This window comes from Salarias fasciatus (genome assembly GCF_902148845.1).
Source record: "Salarias fasciatus chromosome 7 unlocalized genomic scaffold, fSalaFa1.1 super_scaffold_4, whole genome shotgun sequence".
Lineage (NCBI taxonomy): Eukaryota > Metazoa > Chordata > Actinopteri > Blenniiformes > Blenniidae > Salarias > Salarias fasciatus.
In genome coordinates this window covers 14,427,199-14,448,449 of record NW_021941229.1, presented here as the reverse complement: position 1 = coordinate 14,448,449, position 21,251 = coordinate 14,427,199, and the positions used below count along the sequence as shown (strand labels likewise).

Genomic DNA, 21,251 nt, shown 5'->3' with positions numbered 1-21,251 from the left:
CACACACACACACACACATACACACACACAACTTCCTGCTTGTGTCTCTCCTTGCGGAGCTGAGGCGCCCTGCAGGTTCACCTTTCTCCTCCATCAGCCAATCACAGTCCAGATGGTCAGAATCCAATAATCCAGCCAGCACATGCCACAGGGCTGCACCTCCACGCACACACACACTCGCCTGATTCCCTCACTTCAGAGGACTGCAAAGTTATTGACATTCATTTCCAGCAGATCTGATCAAAATTCAAACTAAAACTTCTCTCTGAAATGTTATGAATGCTTCGACTGGAGAATTTAGGATGTTTTCCCTTTCGTGACCTGTAGTGTAGTCAGAGGAAATCTGGTATGACTGAAGTGTTATTGCCCTGGATTTGCAGAAGAGAGAAGTTGCAGTGGTGTGCTCAAAACAACTGGAAGGAGTCTGTTTCAAAGTGAAATTCTGTCTGGAAACACATCCTGGTTCAGTTTAGTTGGATTTCCATTTAAATCTGAACACTTCATGATTCAGGTCAGTTCAACTGGAAATGAGAAAAAAAAATTACACATATTCTTTTGGTCTCTCGCTGCACTTTTGAAAGCTTTGAGCACTTGTACCTCAAATAAACACTGACGAGAAATTAATGAAGCTCAAGACTGAAAACAGAAATCCATCTTGTTAACCCTCCAAAAAACATGTTTTTCTATTTAGCCACATGCTGTATGCCACTCTCTGTGGTTCGCTTCTTGTGTTTGCTTTGGTGGATCGTCTTCCTGCCTTTTGCCACGTTAAATAAACTACACCAGAGACCCACGTCTTCAAGAGGACCAGAGCCTTCCAGCCATTGGCTCTGCAGGTCAAGACATTTAGCGTTCTTACGTTCATGTGTTTCCTCTATTCGGTCTTCCCAGGGTACTGTCTGCTCCAGCATCGCCACCTGCGTTGAACTCTCCGATGTTAGGACCAAATCTGGCCTGAGAAATGTCTTTGCTCTGTGTTCTGGAAACTTTAGCTGTTCCTGCTGCTCCAGAACCAGCTGCCGGTCACGAGCTGATGCCAGCAGCCCAGTTCAGACCTTGTGCAACACCCGCTGTTTCTCCCTTGTCCTAACAAAAGTGACGTTGCGCCTTGCCGGGGGCTGATATCTGCTCGGCTGGATTGCGGTACAGATGGTGTCCGCTGCTGCCTTGAGCACCTGGTTATGGCGCCATGTGTGCCTCCCCTCCCCCAGGGCTTTAGGGCAACAGCCCAGGCTGTGTTCCAGAGTGCTTCTTGCTCGGCACAGTGGACATGCTGGTGTGTTCCAGCAATGCAGGTTGGTGAAGGGCGAGAGAGCACATCATACACTGCCTGGATCAGAAACTTGAGATTTCCAAACTTCGGTCTCGGTGATCTTCAGGACACAGATTTCGCCTGGGATCACCTCATGCCTCCCTCTCTGCTGAGCTCTGTCGTAACGTGGTCTTGTGTAGCTGACAAACCTCGCTCGCCCAACTGCTACGGAGCCAGTCGGAATGCCGTGTCTTAGCCTGGCCTCCTGAGCCTCCACCTTCCCTCCCGTTCCGACTGCGAAGCCTGCAGAGGAGACTCTGGTCTCCGCTGTGACAAGGTCACGCTGAAACAACAGCTGCTGGTTTTGAGCACTTGTGCCCCAAATAAACACTGACAAGGAATTAATGAAGCTCACGAAAGAGAGAATTCTGGCATATTGACCACAGCCTGAACTGAAAACAGAAATCCATCCTGTTTATCCCCCAAAAAACATGTTGTTTTTTTCTATTTCGCCACACACTTCCTGCTTTTGCCACAGTAAAAGAACTGCATCAGAGACCCGTGTTTCCAAGAGGACCACAGTTTGACTTGACAGAATCCACATCAATATCCCTGAATGAACGTCACATTTCTGAACTGTGACAGAAAACTCAGGGAGAACATGCAAACTCCATACAGAGAGACCCACAAGCCTCAATTCTCTCTCAAACAGGGACATTTTCACCTCAAGGCGAGAGCGCTGACCACTCCCCCGCTGTCATCTCCCAGAGTCTTGTCTGCTATTTGCAAAAATGACAAACAAATGATAAAATTTCGAAAAAACTTTTTTTTTACAACACAATCTCAGAGAACGAACCACTGACCTCAAGAGCCCACCTCTCACTCCTCATGCATCTGATATAAGAAGCATCAAAATATGTCTGACAGTGTTCTGGATGTTTATCTGTAGATTTTAAAGTTGGAAACAAATCTGGAAGAAGAAGAATCTACTGTTGAGATTCTAACTGGATCACTGAGATACATTTTCAGAATGTCAAAAGCCCAATAAGTTACTTTCCTGGAGTTGTTCTTTTTCCCCGACAGATACAGACAGATTTTAGGAAAAAAAGATCTTTGTGCCATTTCAGGTAACAGTGTGAGAAAATCGTCAAAATCTCAAATCCGTGTTTAATATTCCTCAGTTTCGCGCAAGACAAACCGACCAGGTAAAGTAAAGAAAATGTTCCAGTTTGAATTGTGCTTTTATCTCGCTTGTCATTTTCAGCCCCACTAAAACAAACAAAGAAAAAAGAAATGTAAAGGAGAATGTTCTCTGAATTGTTGCGAATGTTTTGTTTCACTCAGCTTATGGCCTTAGATCGTGTTTGTGTTATTTTTGGCACCGTGAAGTGAAGCGCTGATGGAGTGTAAAGCAGGAGACAAGCAAGACAGCCAACAACTTATCTGTGCCTGCTCATTATCCTCAAATGTGTGCGTGTGTGTGTGTGTGTGTATGTGTGTGTGTGTGTGTGTGTGTGTGTGTGTGAATAATGTGATATTTAGTAACATTATTGATGCTCCTACAGATACACAAACAACACATGCAAAAATTAATATAGATTACAGTAAAATATGCATCTAAAGTCATAGAACGACATTCAGACAAGCAAAAAAGCCATTTTCCAGTGTTTCTGCAGCTGTTTTACATAACAGTAGCTCCATTAAGGACCATAATGCCACTCTGATTCAGCTTTAGTTTCCACAAGGTGGACTGCAACGCGGACCTTTATCTTCCATTTATTCTGTCTTGAGGAGCCAGCCAATCAATCATCAGGCACCGGCAGAGATTTTTCTTGTGTCGCAGTGCAATAAATAATAATTGATATAAAGGAGCAGGTTAGAACAAAGAGGGAGCTAAATTACTCAGCATCAGAGACTGCGGGGTGTTTTGGTTGTGAGATAACACGTACTAATATTCCTCGAGAGAGTGAGAGGGAGCTGGGAAGATTGCAAAAGCTGTGAGAAGCCAGATACAGAGAGACATAAGGACACATGAGTGAGAATAATGATGAAGAATAAGCCCCTGTGTCGAACCTGTGTGCAAAACAATCACATCGAAACAAAAGAATATAACAATGAAAATCAGTCAAAACTGCCTGCCAACCCGAAAAGGACTTTAGTAAATATCTATATACATGTGGATTTGTTTATCTCATGATTAGATTAACAGTTTATGTGAGATCTTGTCCTGATATGCACTTTGGTATTCCTCCTGCTGGTATGATAAAGGAAGACCTTGAAGTAAAACTGCATTTTAAGTGGGCAATTTCAGCAAAGGAAAAACACACACAGGTGAATAAAGGGAGAGCGGGAGGGGAGAAAGCAGCATGCATGTGGAAATGAAATTGTGTATTGTGGGGCCAACGTGGCCTCAGGTGAACAAGCAGGGCTGTGGAGAGAGAAAGAAAATGGAAGAGGAAAAGGAGGAGGAGGAGGAGGAGGAGGAGGCATGTGGGAGGAAGAGATGAGGAGAACTGAAGGATCAGCAGGCACTTTTATGGAAACCAAACACCTGAGGCCCCGCCGCCTCTTCCTGTCTCCTGTGATCTGGTAGCAGAGCGGGAGGAAGATGGCGAGGCCTTAATGGAGTCCAGACGTGGCAGCGATAGAGGCGTGTGTGTTTGTTGTTGTTGTTGTTTAGTGCGTGCATGTCCATGTGTTCGGTAATGAGGGATGAAGATTACATTTTTCCAAATAGCTATAGTTGAATTAAAAAAAAAAAAAAAAAAAATTCTCTATGTCACATGTTGGTGAGAAAAATGTAGTTCAATATTGGGACAGTATGTAGAGAGTAGTCTTGGTCATATTTACTTCTTTATAGCATAGCATCACATGTAGCAATTACCTTAAAGTAGTTTTGACTTTTTGATATATTGCTAATAAGATACAGTCTTCTGGGAACAATGTGCAATGAACTTAGAAGCTTTGGCAGTAATGGAATTGAGCCTCAAACTTAGATGATTTTAGTCCGCCTCTCTGATTCCATGAATACATTAACAACTTCTAAATAAACATAATCTTACCTTTAAAAGAGCGGGTTGTTTTGTTTTACTTTTTATGATCACTTCATGAATTGATTTCTTTCAAGGACAGGTTTTATGCTGAGCTCTGCTTGACTGCTGAATATCTTTCTCTCTCTTTATGGGGGTACACGAGGTTCGAACCGGAGGACCTGATGAAAAAAAACTTCAGTTTCTAGCATCATTCATTAAACTGATCCACACAGCTCAGCTCAACCACCCACGTGCGCACTCTTAAAATCTAATAAATAATACAAATAATAAAATGCAACGCACAAATTACTTTTTCAAGTTTTTTTTAAGTAACTTGTAGAGTTTTTTAATAACTTCCAGTCATGTTTATGTTAATGCTGTACTGAGAATATTTGTATTTATTTGATGAAAACAGCAAAGGCCAACATTTGAGAAACTTCTCACAAATAACTTATACCAAAAGAAAAAAAAAAGAGACTGGTCAGTCATTGGAGACAGAAGTTTTAGAAACACTCCCATTTCGTTGTGCTTCGATAACTCTGAACATGCTTTTCAGACAGGCATCAGATGAACAGTTTAGGCGAGCGTGCCGCATCAATTCTTGTGTCGGGGGCTGCACACAGTTTAATAGACAGGCAGCTGGGACATCATTAGAGCCAGCAACCCGCAACAAGTGTTGCACATGATCTCTGTTCCTGTCAGGGCGAGGCGGACATGAAGGCTACAGAGGGGAAAACTCGGGAAAAGACTTTCCTCCTGCAAACCGGATGAGAGGTGGGAAAAAGAGGGCAGCGGCAGGAGCAGAGGTCATGTATTTTTAAGTCCGAGTGTCTCTCATAGACCAACTCCTTTAACCAGACTTTTTAAAGAGCTTCACAGATATCTGATTTTACAAGGATGTTAAGACAAAGAGACAAACACACAGAGTATACACACACACAGATTCTACATTCTACATGTATTTAGATTGCGCTTGGTTAAGCTGCAGAACACACGGGATGAAAATGCAAAGGTCACAAGTGTGAAATTGAAGTGCGGTATTCCCAAGTGACTCAGCGAAGTGGAGATAGGATGGGATTTTATCATCAATGTAAAATGAGAAAAACAACAAGCCCGTGCTTGCACTCAATTTGCGCTCTGCACAAGCCGCCACGACACATCTGTGCTCTCTGGTCGTGGCGTGCAGCTGCGCAAACGCGTAGCTTTGACATGATCGAGGCTGCCATGTATGTATTCCACTGATCCTCCATAGAACCGGAAGATCAAACACTGTCACGTACAACAACTGTTAGTAAATCCTGTTCACTGGCGCGCGCACACACGCGCGCGCGCATGCACGCACACACGGGTCAGGATGTAATCCCTCTCTTTTTTTATCCCTCACAAATCAGGTTCAGCCACAGCTTTGGACGAGTGGCAGAGAAGGTATGACAGACCAGTGTGTCCGTGGGGACAGTTTATCCCTTTCTGAAAGTTTTTAAGCTGCAGCGTCTTTATTCAAGCACATAAAACTCCATAGATGGGACATAATAAATAACAAAGTCTACTTTTACTTAAGTATTTGCTTTTCCTATATTTATTTGCATGTGTTTGTGACAGACAATGTGCAAAGCTTTATTTAGATCTTTGTCAGAGTGAAACTGTGCTTTTCCTGCCAGGCCACTTGTAGTTAAAAGTGCATATTCACACAACGCGAGAGCTTTTATGAAAAATGTCAGATCCTGATCCATTCCTCTCTGTTATGTGAGCACATTCATGTAGCTGAAAAGAGCCTGCAATTCCCAAACTCTCTGAGTTGATATTGTCTGATTCAAGGTCCGGGCCTTGTGCCTCTGAGCCTCAGTGAGGAACAGAGCAGCCGAACAGCACTGTCAGCTTCTCTCTCACACACACATCCTGCTGTGATTTCCATAATCCTGAAGGTCATCAGAGGCTTCAGTGAATCAAAAAAAAAAAAAAAAGCCGCAATAACACTATGATTGCCTTAAAGGGAACTCAGTCATCCTCAGCTTGTCTTAATACCAAGAACAAAAGTGAACATCAGTTGATGGCATTTTGTTTATTACAGACTTTAATGTTTGCAGTAATTATGTTGGGAACATGAAGATGGAGTAGAAATACTGGCACAAAGGGAGGCACAGATAGGACGTTCTCGTACTTTAAGTTGACTGTTGGCTAATCTTATCTTCTGCGATTTCAATAGTGTGTACATCATTAAAGTAACTTGACTCCCTCGATCTGTCCATCCATCTTATTCATCTGCTTCATGCAGGCTTTGGTTGGGCGTCTGCAGCCTCTGCCAGCCAGCACAAGGTAAACGGCAGATAACCACAGATACACACAGCTCCGGGCTATTTAAGGTCGAAGATGTAATGGAAGTTATTATTTTATTAGACATAAATTTAGCTTACATCTTGTTAAATTCCATATACTTGTACTCTCTAAGTTTCATTCATGCAGAAATGACATAGATCTACACACTCGACACTGTACACACACAGGCTGATAAGCAGCGGATGCACCAGGCCAAGGACGGACGGGCCGGTTACTCCTTACACCTGCAGACCGTGGGAACATATCCACACACGGAGTTGTTGTGATAGTTTTCCAGGCTGGCTATAAGAAGCTTCCCTCTACTCTCCAGCTTTTGGAGTTCTGTAGCACTCTGTGTAACAAAGACTCTGCAGACACTTCTGTATTGAAATCAAACTTTTACTGAATTCACCTAACTTGATATAAAGTGAGAACATGCAAACTTCAAAACGCTTGCCCGTGCTCCCCTGTAACAAATTATGTCTTGTAAATTAGACAGCAGACATATTCAATGAGCTTATGTTTCAAAGTCTAATGGTGCTAAACACAATCAAACTGTGTACTATTAGCAAATAGATACAAATTTATCGTAGGACAACAAAGACTTGGCCTGCCAGTATGACACTGCAGCTACTGTGGATTTTATGTTGAAGGATATTTGTTCATTAATGGGGATGAATGATGATGTACACTTGATATTAGAGTGTGTGGGCTGTGGGATAATTCATTTAACTCTGCATCTGTACACAGTCTCACAGAGCTTACAAGCCTGTCTTAAAAAGACAAAAACCTCCCTGAGCTCTAGGAGAGCATTAGTTTCTGTATTGGGAGAAACATCATTAGTAGGAGTTCTGCTTTTCTTATTGCATGGTGTGTGCACACCTTTCACTTCCTCCTGCTCTCATACTTATAAACAAGTTGTTTTTATGAAGTCAAAATAAATACTTTGATGGTTGCACCCAAAGAGTCTTGGAGTCGTTTTTGATGTTGTTTGCATCAAAAACCAAGAGGAAAGATGATGAATGCAGTTAAAAAAAATGAATACAATTAAACCAAGGACTTAATCTTATAGTGTCCATTTGAGAAAGTGACAAACCTGCTTATTCTTGGCTGGAGATTTTATTTTTCGTTATTCTGAAATTATCTTGACTTGTTTGGATATATTAGTGAGATTTCCCTACAGATGTTGTCTGTATGCCAAGATTAAGGAGGAATTGACCTATTTTATTCTGCCATGTCTGGTTTTGGTATTTAGTTAGAACACGCACAAAGAATACCCCTAGTTTGTTTATTCTATCTGTGCATACTCGGGTTTTCTGCAGGTAATCTGGTTTCCTAAAGCATGCATTTGAGATTGGTTGAGACAGTCTTTCTGTGTTTGCTCTGTGGCGACCGGTCCTGCAGGTGCCATGTTTTCACCCTTGACCAGCGAGGTTCAGATGAGGCAGTGAATAAGATGCACCGATGGATGATGAGGTGTGAAATATTTCAAATGACTTCATTCATTCTTTTCATAAAAAGTCTTTAAGAAACGCATCTGTTCTCGGTTGATTAAATTCTAAACCCAAAATTGCATCTGTCTGAATAATTCTCCGTCAAAGAGTCACACCTTTCTACAATTGAGCTCTAAGGTCTAATCATCGCCGGGACTGGACAAGAGAGGACAGAAATTTCCTTTGAACAGCCAATTACTGGACTATTTATTGGTGCTCCAGAAAAAGACTATTCATTTAGTTTGCTTTGTGCGAACACCACTTGAGCTGTCAACCCATTCACACATGAGCAGCCATGAAAATTTTCCTAATGAGGAGCTGCAAAGCAGCACAATTCGCCCTGCAAATCAAATAAGAATGCAAATATGGACAGGAGAATACTTAAACAAACAAACAGAGGATTTCTGTGCTTCTCGGAGACAGGTTTTTCTCCGCCGTGCTGCACGCCTCACTGAACAGATGTGTTCTTCTATGAATCTCAACACATGGCTTTTAAACATCACAACCTCTCATAATGAAATTACACTGAAGACGATCATCCAACTGTGCTTTTACAAAGCGGAATACCTAACATCTAACTTGTGAAGTTGAATTGCGGGTGTCCAGATGCTAACAGGTAGATACAGTGGAATTAGATCACAATGAGTGCATGCAGGAGTTGAAAATAACAGCTTGATAAGGGAGAAAGAAAATACAGGTAAGTCAATAGTTTTAGACGCTAATATGCTAATATGGTTGACTGGAAAGGAACAGAAATAGTAAAAAAAAAAAAAAAAAAAGAAATGTAATCATGGGTTCAAATGTAAGCCTTTTTTTTTTAGCAGAAGGTATTTTGTGACATTGCATCAAATAAGGAACCTGCTTACCCGTCAATACACTTGCAGCCCAGCTAAACTGCTTCCTCTTATTAGATTTCAGCCATAAATAATTGATGACTTTGCACCTCCCCCATCTGCCCGGTCTCTCCCCTTCCATCGCACTCCCTCAGTCAGCTGTGGAAAAGGACACTCAAGGTTAAACAACGTGATTTTATGTGCATTTTTTTTTTTTTTTTTTTTTTTTGGTGTGTGTGTGTACGCACACGTGTATGTGCGAATGAATCGTGACACACAGGAAGCAAGAGTTCAAAAAAAAGAAAGGCAATCCATGAGTCCAGGAAGGAGAGAATGGATGCAGCGAAAGGAAAGGACACAATAAAGAGAGCAGCGTTGGAAAAATAACAACATGACAGAGTAGCTTTAGATTAGAGGACATGAAACATTTATGATCAGCATGCAAAATCTGGGTCACGGTGCAGTATACGCTCTTAGCAGACATAGTCAGAAGCAAAAAAATAGATGATTCCGCTCACAAATCAATACTAAAATGATCTAACCACAAAAGAAAAGAGGAAAATCTTACTGTGAAGCCTTTGCAGACACTGGTCTGCTGAGCAGGTGTTCATGTTGTGAATTTATTCATGTTGGGAGACTTCTCATGCACAAGATTCACACAACAGATACGCAAGGTTGACGGTTTCCTGCTCGCATCATTCAATATGCACACAGAAAAAACATTAATACAGAATTATGCTAATGGCCATTGTAAGCTTCTGACAGTTTCCATGAATTTCTAAACAGAAAGAATTTTTAAACAAGCCAGTGGTGCCTCTGCCAAGTTGAACTAAAGTGATGACTACCATGCAGGCGACAAAGAAAAACAAAATACTTTTTTAAAAAAGCTTTGAAGAATTGGTTAATGGGTGCTTATTAGGTTAAGAGAGTGATTTGACAGCAATGTGTTTGTACTTTATACACAGCTGAATCAAAATACTAATTCTGCAAGACTATATTATAAAAGTCACAAAACAAAGGCAAAAGCCAAAAACACAAATCCATAAAACACAATGCAAGCCAATCACGAACCAAGATTGGCAAAAACCTTAATCTGAATGCAGGAAGTACGACACCAGTGCAAAAGCTGCAACAGAAATCAGTTCTTGGCGTCCTGGTTTAGGACAGACTGATGGACTGATGGATAGATGGATGTAAAGATACTGAAGGTAGACAAGAATCGTTTGAGCTGAATTAGGAAGCATCACACTGTGTGCTTTCTTTTGGCTGGCACCACACTCAGAGTGATCCCTGCTACCATCTGCTATCATTCTCTGTTATTCACTCTTTGCACCTCACTCTCCGTGCTTCTCTCAGTCTCGTCCTGCTTCCACACGCTCTTCACATTTCTATCCCCTTTCTTTTTTTCTTTTTTCTTTTTACAATATCCCTGTTCATTTATTCAGTCTGTGGCCCTGAGCTCGGTATGATAGTCACATGTTGGCCGGGTCATGGTCTGTGCCAGCTGTGTGGATGCTGAGAGAATAAGAAAAGATTATGATTAAGCTAACACAGAGTGTGCGTGCTTGTGTGAGACAGGAAGAGAGAGGGAGGGGAAGGGATGAGAGGAATGTGAGATGTTTTAATTTCATACCCACCATGAGTCCTCTCTTTCTTTCTCTCGCATGTATTGTTAAATATTTAGTATCCAAAGTAATTTGATTTGTTCTTCATTATCTCAATCTGTAACCTGTGGGGTTCCTCGGATGTCATCTATTAGCCTTGAGGGTGGGGGTAGCCTTCAGAAGTGGAGAATAAGTAAAGTAATAATGAAAAAAAAAGAGATATTCTTTTTAAATACATTTTTTTCCCCGTGTTCTCTCGCCTATGTCAACCTGTGAACTAGAGTACCTGGTGAAATTTTCATATCTCTGTCATTACTTGCACTGCCTGTAATGCCTTGTATGAAGGCTCGGAGTCTCTGCGATGTATACTTCACCTGGCCTTCACTCTCCTCCTGAATATGTGAACACTGATGATTTGTTTTACTCCTCTCAGAGGTGCACAATGCAGACTTTGAAAGCTTTCTGCTCTCCTCTTTTTGTTCTGGTGTCAGGATTGTTTCCCTCTCTAAAAATAGAAATTCATTAAATCAGAAATGTGGTAATTGTATGCAGTCATAGAGAGGATGACGGAGGACACCGCAGTCAGTGTTCATAAAGCTTGAAAAACAAGTCGTCGCATTTCTCTCACAAAGGTGCTCCCATTCCTTTTAGCTCTTTCTCAGTAAGATCAAGATCCATGATCAAATCTGAAAATATATGACTGGAGTTAAAGCTGCGTATTCATGCAGCTGGGAAATGGGACCATAACTGGCAGGGAAGATCCCGTTCCCGATGTCTCCAGCATTCACCTGACAGTGACAAACACACGGCGTGGCCGTTTCCGCAGGGCTACTTTATTGCTGCCATCACAGTAGAATAGAGACAAACAGGCCGATCATCGCATGCATCAACCAGCAGGGCGATGAAGTGAAGATCAGGATGAAATTCGTTTTCCGACTACATTTATGAACCATTTCTGAGCTACGATCACATTGTTTCTGCTGTTGATAGACCGGTGCTATTAAACTGACATGCTGAGGGATGTCAGACCCTCTTCTGAGAGCAAACTAAGACCTCACACATTCCTAATGGGAAGTTCCGACCCTAAGTATTTTGAACGTCATTTTGTACACTGACATGTTACGATCCTGTAATTTACTCATGAAAACACCATTACTATCAGCTTGTCTTGTCAAATGTCATATGTTGTCTCCCCTGATCATATCCATTAATTCATCTGTCTTTCATACTGTTTAGCCCAGGTCAGCGCATTAGGGCTTTACAGAAAGAGACAGACAACTCTATACTCACACACAGGAACCCACTGAAAATTCTGGGACATCAATTAGTAATATATGTTTTTGGACTTTAAGACAAAACTGCAGAACTTCCTAAAACAATTAGCATCAAAAATCCTCTGATTGTGTGAAATAAACACTTGACCCAATGAAAATACTACATCCTAATTGATACCATTTTACACTTGTGGGATCAGGTTTACTTAAGCATGTTGCTGTCTCTCTGCTCTGCCGGCTCATTTGTTTCGACTCTGAATTGTCTTTCTGGTGCTCCACTTCGACAGGAAACGTCTCACAAAAGATAATGAAAGAATGAGGCCTTTTGTAGTCCTTCAAACAGCTTTGAGCTTCCAGTGTTTCCTGCATATTTCACCCCCTGGACCGCTGTCCATGGTGCTGATCCTGCATGGGGGGGTCCATTATGCTAATTTTAAGGTTGTTGTTGTTTTTTTTTTTCAAATGGTGGAACTTCACCAGTGCAGCTTTGTAGAGACCAAAGGGACGCTGGCTGAATCTCGTGCTCCCCTGTCAGCCCACCAGGTGAAAAGGACCATTTAAGAAAATAGGACACAGCAGACATCAGCTGATCCAACTGTTAAGGTGAAATTTATCCAAAGAAGATACGTGTACTTCACTTAATTATATAACAGCATGGGTTTGCCGATTATTGGCTTCTAACTTCATAAATACAAACATTTAGCCAAAAATATAAGATAAATAACAAGTGGACCTGCCTCCAGGTCCACTCAGGCAGGGAACCGGCTGTTTTCAACATATTTCCTCTGGAAAGACCAAACTGAAGCTGAATCAGTTTTTATTAAAGTCTCTTTGAAGCCGACGACATTCTCATTTTTATTGCTTTCCAAACAATGTAAAGTACGCACTGTGAACCCTGACCCGGTGCTACAGCCAGCTCAGTCATCACTGATATTGGAGCACCAAGACATAAACTGATTCAACATAACTAAAGATTTGTCTGAAAAGCAGTTAGATCAGGGTTAAGGTTACTGTTGTAATTCACACCATGATTTATTATATGAAAAGTGCTTGTTAAATCCATAATGATTGGTTTAATCACTGCATAAGATTCCTCACTTGATTTCCTGATATCGATGTGTGTTAGACACATGCCACACCCACCCGTGCACACACACCTGGCATGTAATTGTAAAATTACCATCAAGGACTGTGGAAGCCACAGAAGTACCCTCAGAAGCCACACACAGGATCTCTCCTATATGTTCTCCATTTCAAAAGCCCCCGAGCATCAACTCGACTTGAAACAGAGACGGATAAGGATGTGAGAGAACGAACAGCAGCGACAATGTACACACTGCTTATACATTCAAGATAAGTGCAAGCACTTTCTCAAATTGCAACAGGAGAGGAGATAGTTTGTTCGAACGCTTAACCTTGTTTAGTCTTGAAATGCTCCTGTGAGTTCATATTCTGTGTCTCCCATTTGCATAAATTCATTTTACGCAGCTTCAAAGGAGAATAGATGGTGCTGTGATGTATAATTAAAACACAATGTGTCACTGAGCAAAACAGTTACATAATAATGCATTAAAGCCAAGCCGGTAGGCTCGCTGCAGTCCAACATCAGTGTTCTGCTGCCCTCTAGTGGACAGAGACTGTCCTTTATAATGACAAGAAAACCATTCCACAGAGGTCAAGACCCACTCCAAAGAAATTCATGTTTTTTTGTGTTGTTCACGTGTTCATGTGGCACTTTTCTTATGCCACAGGACACGTGCTGAGAAAACTACGCTATAGCCACGTGTGAGCCACCTGCTGAAAGCATTCAGGGTGAGAAAGAGAAGTGAAACAATCCAGTTCAACGAAGCACTTCAAGCCATTTGCATTCGTGAAAAGAAAAGAAAAAGAAGACTGCAGTCTGAACATTATTATATTTGCTAAAAGCAGAACTGATCAAAGCAAATTTTTCAGTGATTATCTAAAACTGTTACTCTCCTCCTCCTCCATGATAAATCAACTTTAAATTAATCTTCAAATCTTCAGATAAATTAATTTGATTTTCTCTTCAGTAGATGTTCTAACATTTGTCTTCACAATCATCTTCTGAATTTAAATAACACTGTTTATTTTGTGTGATGGAGCTTCAGACACGTGACTGAAATTTTTCATTCCCTTCAATCTGGACAGATTTATCGAAACCACAAGAAAGCATCTTCAACAAGAAATCCAGGTTTGGGCTTTTATTGATGATCTGATGTGATTTTATTGCTGAGATGTTGTATTTTCTCATCCAGCTTTCAAACTCCAGACTTCTGCTGGCTGTCTGTCTGGTGAAGAGATACTAGCTTGTGGTGCTTGTCTTTTCCACTCAGTTTGCCCCCAGCAGATCGTCTGTGAACAGTAAACACATTAAATACCTTCAGTGCATGAGGAAAAGCACTCGAGTTATATATGAAAGAACAATTATAACACTGTGAATCTTAAGGGGTTATTTTAGTATTTGTTGTTCGTGTTTAGGATCCAGCTCTGTTCAAGCTCTCACCCTCCTTCACCACGCCGCAGTACTCCTGACACTCCGCTTTGGTGTAGAACTTGTTGCCGTTGGTCTGGCAGAACCCTTTTTTGTAGGGAACACACAGACCGACGCTGGAGTCGAAGGCCCAGATGTCCGGCTGCCCTGTGCAGGGCTGCACCGCCATCGGCAGACGGCACACAGCTGGACAGATGAAACACAAACCCACATCGGAGCATCATGAATCACCGGCACACACACACACAAAAAAAGAAAAAAGCAATTATAGCCGACCCCTGCCATGAGCAATGCATTATCCAGTAGTAGTAACGAGTAATTACCAATTTAACTAACTGTTAAATTAGTCATTACATTACTTAAATTAGTCATTACATTACTGCTGCTGTCTGCATTAAGACCTAAACACAACACATAAACAATAATGACAAGTACCATCCAAATTATCGAGCATCTTCCTCCAACTAAATGTTGGAATTTCAGCTGCATTCGATGAATGAATCAGTCATATTGACACACATGGTGCTGAGAGCTCAGCTAATGTGCTTCTGCAGCAATAAATACAGACATTTAAACATTATTTAGACTGGCCTCATCAAGGACACAGGTACAGGAACGTTAGTTATCCAACAAACTAGTTACTTTGATGAGTTACTTTAATAATAATAGTAATAATGATAATGATTATTCTATGTATATTTTTTAAGCTTGTGTTTTCACAGATCAAGTCATAATATTGAGACTTTTCTGAGGTTAAATACAGCCTTCAAAAATTTGAGAAAGAAACTTGGGATTAAATTGAAAATAAAATCTGAATTCTGAGAATAAAAATCTAAGTTTCTAATGTGGTTTATATGTGAGACATATTTTTCAAAAGCTCACACTGAGAATGAAATTCGGCTTTCCAGATTATAACTTTGTTATTTGTTGACCACTTTGATTACTGTAGCCCCTGCAAAGCCATTATGAGAACAGAAATTCCATGTTTATTTTGAAAATAATGACCTTCACTCTTCCAGACTGCAGACAAAAGTAGACATTTTTAGTTTTTGTTCAATATTCATGTTGTTTATGTTTTAATGTGAATCCACAGTAAGTTTCTAACTGTATCTAATTTTAATTCTCCTCTTCTTCCGGATGCTTGTGTGACTCCGCCCTCGGTTCCTCCCCGCTGGTTCATTAACTGCCTCATCCCAGGTTCAAGAACAAACTCTGTGATTCATCTCTTTCCATTTGTGAGTCCGAAGCGTCCTTTGACTCACCCTCGGTGCGACATCTCTGCAGACATTCCCTCTCAGTTTCGAAGTTGTTCTGATTTCCCAAACAGCCTCCGTACTTGAAGGGCTCGCAGCTCATTGATGATGAGTTGTAGAAGAAACGCTGAAGGAACCCAAAACAGGGTCCAGTATCTGGTCCGGCTGAACAAGCCACTGTGGGGGAGGGGTTTGGATTTGTTCAAATGAATGTTTCATCAGTGCATCGATGTCGGTCTCATCCATCCCATGAGGTGATATCTTACCGGATCCATTGAATGAAGCAAGCTCATCGCCAGACCCCTCGTCATCCGCAACAGCCAACGAAGGCAGCACTGGAGCTCTCCTCCTTCGCTACAACACACAAAAACACATCCCAACTTCAAAAAAATCGACCTCCATCCGTGGCCGTGCAGTGCAACTATGATCATACCGTGAAAAAGCGCATCAGAAAGCACATTTAACCGGTTAGAGATAACCAGGATTTGCATAATGACCGGGATGGTTTGGATTTCGTTGCAGATCACTGCAGAAGTTGGCGGATGTGCTTTTTATTACCTGAGGCCGAGCTGCTGGCGGTGCCACCTGCTGACCGGGAACACAGTCACCTGTTCAGAGGTCACAACAAACATGTCAGCCATTCATCCACACTCGCAACAGACCGGTTATGTTTAACGCTTTAAAATATTTCCTCAGTTTATTTATTTTTTCTGTCTAAATTTAAAAAAAAAAACAGAGAGAGAGATTTTGATAAATCCCTGTAAGGTCAGGAAAAAGGACATTAGACAAATATGAAAAATCTGAATAAATAGATCCCCCAATAAAAGATATAACATTACATGTGAAAACTGAATAGAAACTCTCTTGCTTCTAATGTCAGTGTGAGGATTACGATCATTAGGCCCGAGCCACTGGCCTGCCAAGGGCGAAGGGCCTATTGTTTCTGCAACACAGACAACGACTAGTCGAGCGCGCAGCGCTCGACCACAGACATCATTCAAAATGTCCAGACACACACACACCGACACGCACTCACACATATGCATGTACAAACACAAAAACGCACACACATACACGAATTTTCGAGCGCGCAGCGCTCGACCACAGGCCTTTCACACACTCAAACGTACAAAAATGACAAGTCGAGCGCGCAGCGCTCGACCTCAGACATAGGCCAACATGTCCAGACACACACACCCCGACATGCACTCATACACACGTGTACAAATACAAAAAACGCACACACACTCTCACACACAAACATGACTTGTCGAGCGCGTAGCGCTCGACCACAGGCATTCACACTCTCAAACACCTCACAGACGCGTCGGGCTTGTCGAGAACTTTCCGAAAATATATAACATGTGGGCGAAATAATGGCAGAAAAAAAAATCGCATATTGTCTTCTTCTTCTGCTCTTTAAACTGGAATTTGACCCCCTGAACATGCTCGAAAACTCACCAAACTTTGCACAAAATTCAGTTCCGGTGAAAAAATTTTTTAATATGAATTTCAATATTGGGATTTAAAAATTGGCTCTACAGCACCACCTGCAAAACCCAAAATGCATTGCGTCAATGGGAGGGGGTCCGCAATAAACTTTGTCGTACAGCCACAATTTTCGGTATATAGATGCACATTGTCGGGACAAACAAAAAATATTATTATGACCCCGCCATCAAAACAGCAGGAAAGCAGCTAGCTGGGATTGAATATTCAAAATTGCTGAGTCAGCGTTTTCCAGGACATCGTACAAAATGTTCGTTTTGATCGCGCGCTTCTCCAAATGAGCTGAAATTTGGTGGACACCATCTACACAAGTAGACAATTAAAAGTTATCCAATTCACAAATCTTCAGATTACGATTTCCGCGTGGCAACGCCGCAAAGTTGATGTCAAATTTTGCCATTTTTTCAGTGTGATAAATGGCTGCCATTCGTACATAACAGATCCAATCTCAGCCAAATACTAAACACTTATTGACCCTTCTCATCTGGACACATGGACAGTGAAATTTTGAAAATCGGCATTACAGCGCCCCCTACAGAATCAAAATAAAATCTGTATGGGTAGTAAAATTATTAGTTTATCAGAAATGAATGAAATCTGGGTGATAATTCCGTCATGTCGTCCCGATCAAAAAAGCAAATGGTAACCATGTTGTATTATCAACAGTGTTGCCGTGGCGATGGCTGAAGTTCCCCATGTTATTCTAATGGGCCCAAGTGAAAACTCTCCCATCAAATCAAATTTATTTGTTGCCATGGAAATGTGCCAAATTTGACAAACATCAATGACAGAATTAAACAGGGCGGGTCAGGTAAGCAGCGGGCGAGGGCCTTTTGACGCCGCTCGCGGCTTTAATTAATATTTCTATTTACACACACTAAAATTGCTCCATGATGAAAGGACTGTGTGGGTGTGTTTGCGTGTGTGCGGGTTACTTTACCTTGGTCCTGCTTGATGACAATTGAGTCATCACTCATTCCCTGTTGCTTCGCCAGCGTTTTAAAGTCATCCAGCACAGTGTCTCTCACAGATTTAGTCCGACCTGAGGCAGACAGGAAGCAGATATGAGCACGGGAAAACTTCACAGGGTTTAAGCGAAGGAAAGTTTTGGTTTAGTGGCGTTTCAAAGTGATAGCGGGACATCAGGTGGACATTTTGTCTCTCTCTTTCTTTTCATCCCCTCTTCCTGAACCTAAGTATGAATCCGTCCTCTACTTTTCTCTCCTTCTATCTGATACTTGCTCTTGTGGAACTGTTGAGTTTTCTCTGCCTAGAAATAGCCATGCTGTATATTTATCTGTCCGTTCATTAAATTCCAGGTGCTTCTGAAGGAAGTTTACTTACTGTACAGTACGAATGAGGTGCTCTTTTGGCCTGATGACTTCTGTTTATTCATTATCACTATGGCGTACTCAATGTAGTTGGTGTGAACCACGTAAGCATCCACATCTGCCTTCCACCCTGCCGGAAGGTGAGCAGAGAAACAGTTAGAAAATCTGAAGTCCTATTACCAAGCATCTGTATAGGTGCAACAGATCAGTGAGACTCACTTGCATTGTGGTAAAAGATGCGTCCCGGTGTGTCAGTCAGCTCGTACTCTCCAGAGATCTCCACACATGTTCCATTTCTACGTGAACACACAGAAACCATGCGCAAAGCCATGAGAATATCACTCCAGTGATGGGGTTGATAAAAAGATAATAAAAAGATTGTACTTGTTAGGGAAAGAAAAAAGCTTCCTGAGAGTTTCTGAGGAAATATGCGATTGCCCATTGTTGAGCTCTTTCATACAAACCTGAGCATAGTGCTCTTCATCTGGATTTTGCCCTCAGCTGGACCTTTCTGCAGCACCTTCTTTCCGATGGCCGAGTGCCGGCGCATGTGGGGACAAGAGCTGGCCTTGGCAACATCATACCACGTTCCCATAAACTGCATGGATCAGACAACAGCAGTGAGACGACACAGACTCAAAGCTAATATACCGAATGACACCTCAGTGGCTCACTATAATAAACCAAGCTCACTCATTTGAACTGAAGTAGTCGATTAAAATCAGCAAAAAAACAAAAGAAAAAAAAAACGATCTGAAACAAAATTTAACCATAAAGTATTATTCACAAAAAAAACATAAATACCATAAAATGAGTGGAAAATGAGTGGGGTCAGACGGGACACTCGATGTGTCAGGAGTTCAACATTTGAGATGTGGCCTGAAGAAAGCCTGAACATGGAGCTGGCTCTGCCACGAGGCAACATCTGGAAAATTCCCCTTCACTATTAAAGCTTCAGATGTGAAACTCCAGTAGAAGAACGTTGAACAACCACAGTTGGGTCTAATCGAGGATTTTGAAAAGGTTTGAGTTATTTCTTCATTCAGCTGATTGCAAAACCTGTTCTGGTTCTGTGCTGGTTTTCCCACATTTGTCGTGTTTTGCATCTTACCTGTGGTTCAGCCCTCTGCTGTTGAATAATTCAAGTATTTTAAAAGAAATGAGAAATGAGAAAACACACTTTATCAGTATATTTTCAGGATTAAAAAAAGAAGAACCCTCGCGCTGTTAAAGAAGGCAGAGTACACAGAGAATGTGTACCTAACTTGTGTGTACTTAGCTTACTGTTAGGCCATTTTTTTTAGTTTGAGCAATCAGGTAATAAAATGTTTTAAGCGAAGATTGCAACATGAGATTAGAAGGTGGCTGAAATGCAACTTGGTGGTGAGAGTTGGAATATAGATGGTAAATTACCCAATGATTATTTTGTAACATCTTTTCGGATTCTACTTTTGACTTTTCACTGTAACTCAAAATTGCCCTCAGAGGTTAAAACAAGTAGTACCAGTTTGCAGGTATGAATAGAACAGTTACGAGTTTATAATCAAAAGTAGGAAGTAAAAATAAGGAAAGTACAGGCACTTAAAAAACTAGTCATAAAAGACCTATAACTTGCCATCTCTGATTTTGTTGAGATACAAAGTTTTTTACCAGCTGCGTTCAGGACTGACACACGGAGAAAAGCATGTCTGCGTCCCAGCTCTTTAAACTAAAGGCAGAAATTAAATACATGTATTTTTTAAGAAGCTACACGTTATAGCAACAACTGGCTCTACCCAGTGGCTCACCCGGTTCAAGTCAAAGTTCTCCTGCGTGGAGTAAAGAGGCTCCGGAAGAACTGGGAGCCCCTGGAGGGTCCAGGTCCATCCCAGAACCAGCAGAGGAACCAGAATCGCTGCCTTCTGCATCCTGTCAGCTCGTCTTTCCACTTGTCTCTGGCAGATAGTGACTCACCTCGGCTCGCTCCAGACTAGGAACTGGGACGGGCCACTGAACTCTCTGTGTACTCACACCCACAACCCAGTCAAAAAACAAACGAAGGAACAAAGTTCTGCCTCTGTTCATCTTTCTGTGTATCTTAACCTGCTCAGACGGCTAAACACTCAGACGTTGGACTTCAGAGCAGATCGACAAATCAATGCATGTCTTGATCTTAGACACTAATGATTGACAGAAAAAAAAAATGCATTTTCGCTTGATTTGAGTAATAGAACACAATTCTCACTGGATCCATAGAAAGTCTGATAAAACTGTGTTTTATTGGTTGACAAAAAACTGTTGAACTATTGGCGTGGTGAAAATGCCTGGTCAGTGTTTACACGATGGCTGTCCTCTTCACTTTTCCAACTTTATGTTTCATCCTGTAAGAGTAACACATGCAGGTATGAAATCAAGGCTTCTCTTTCACTAATTTGAGGAAAAAGTAAAGTGATGAACACACATGATTTAGATGACTGATTACTCTGCATGTATTGTCAGCATTTACCTGAGGTTGAGTGGTGGGTTCAGTCACCTCCTCGCCAGCAGCACACTCACCTGGGAGCAAACAGAGAGGCCGTATGACAGCTTCATCTCGCAAAACATGAATGAATTCAAAACGAGTGTCTCTTTACCTTCATACTGATTTACAATGACTGCGCCTTCATTCATTCCATGTTGTCGAATCAGTGTTTTAAAGTCTTCCAGCACAGCAGGACTCACATCCACAGATCTACCTGAAGAGGAGGACAGTTCTGATATTTGCGTAGTGCATCAGGTACGGAGGTTGAGAAGGTTCAACGCCACAACACAGCAGCAAAAAGCTGGAAGTCAACCCTGAGGGGTGAGTGATGATACATGCAGATAA

The 21,251-nt window shown here is 41.6% G+C and overlaps 1 protein-coding gene across 1 annotated transcript; it reads right to left on the bottom strand.

The window, feature by feature from the left end:
• Positions 1–14,015: 14,015 nt before the first annotated feature.
• LOC115382920 (protein AMBP-like) lies at positions 14,016–20,389 on the bottom strand. Its single transcript, XM_030084890.1, has 10 exons — positions 20,194–20,389; positions 18,871–19,004; positions 18,626–18,702; positions 18,420–18,536; positions 18,016–18,117; positions 16,125–16,174; positions 15,833–15,920; positions 15,576–15,743; positions 14,326–14,499; positions 14,016–14,174 (listed from the first exon to the last, which is right to left on the bottom strand). The coding sequence occupies exons 1-10, from the start codon at positions 20,311–20,313 to the stop codon at positions 14,152–14,154; spliced, it is 1,053 nt and encodes a 350-aa protein (XP_029940750.1). The 5' UTR covers positions 20,314–20,389; the 3' UTR covers positions 14,016–14,151.
• Positions 20,390–21,251: the final 862 nt, after the last annotated feature.

What these genes read in the sequence shown, in the direction of transcription:
- LOC115382920 (XM_030084890.1), bottom strand. Translation starts at nt 20,313, where the DNA reads ATGCAGAAGGCAGCGATTCTGGTTCCTCTGCTGGTTCTGGGATGGACC. An exon ending in AGAACTTTGACTTGAACCGG is followed by an intron (nt 19,005 to 20,193) that starts GTGAGCCACTGG and finishes TGATCCATGCAG; the next exon opens with TTTATGGGAACGTGGTATGA. An exon ending in CACCTCATTCGTACTGTACA is followed by an intron (nt 18,118 to 18,419) that starts GTAAGTAAACTT and finishes TGTCTGCCTCAG; the next exon opens with GTCGGACTAAATCTGTGAGA.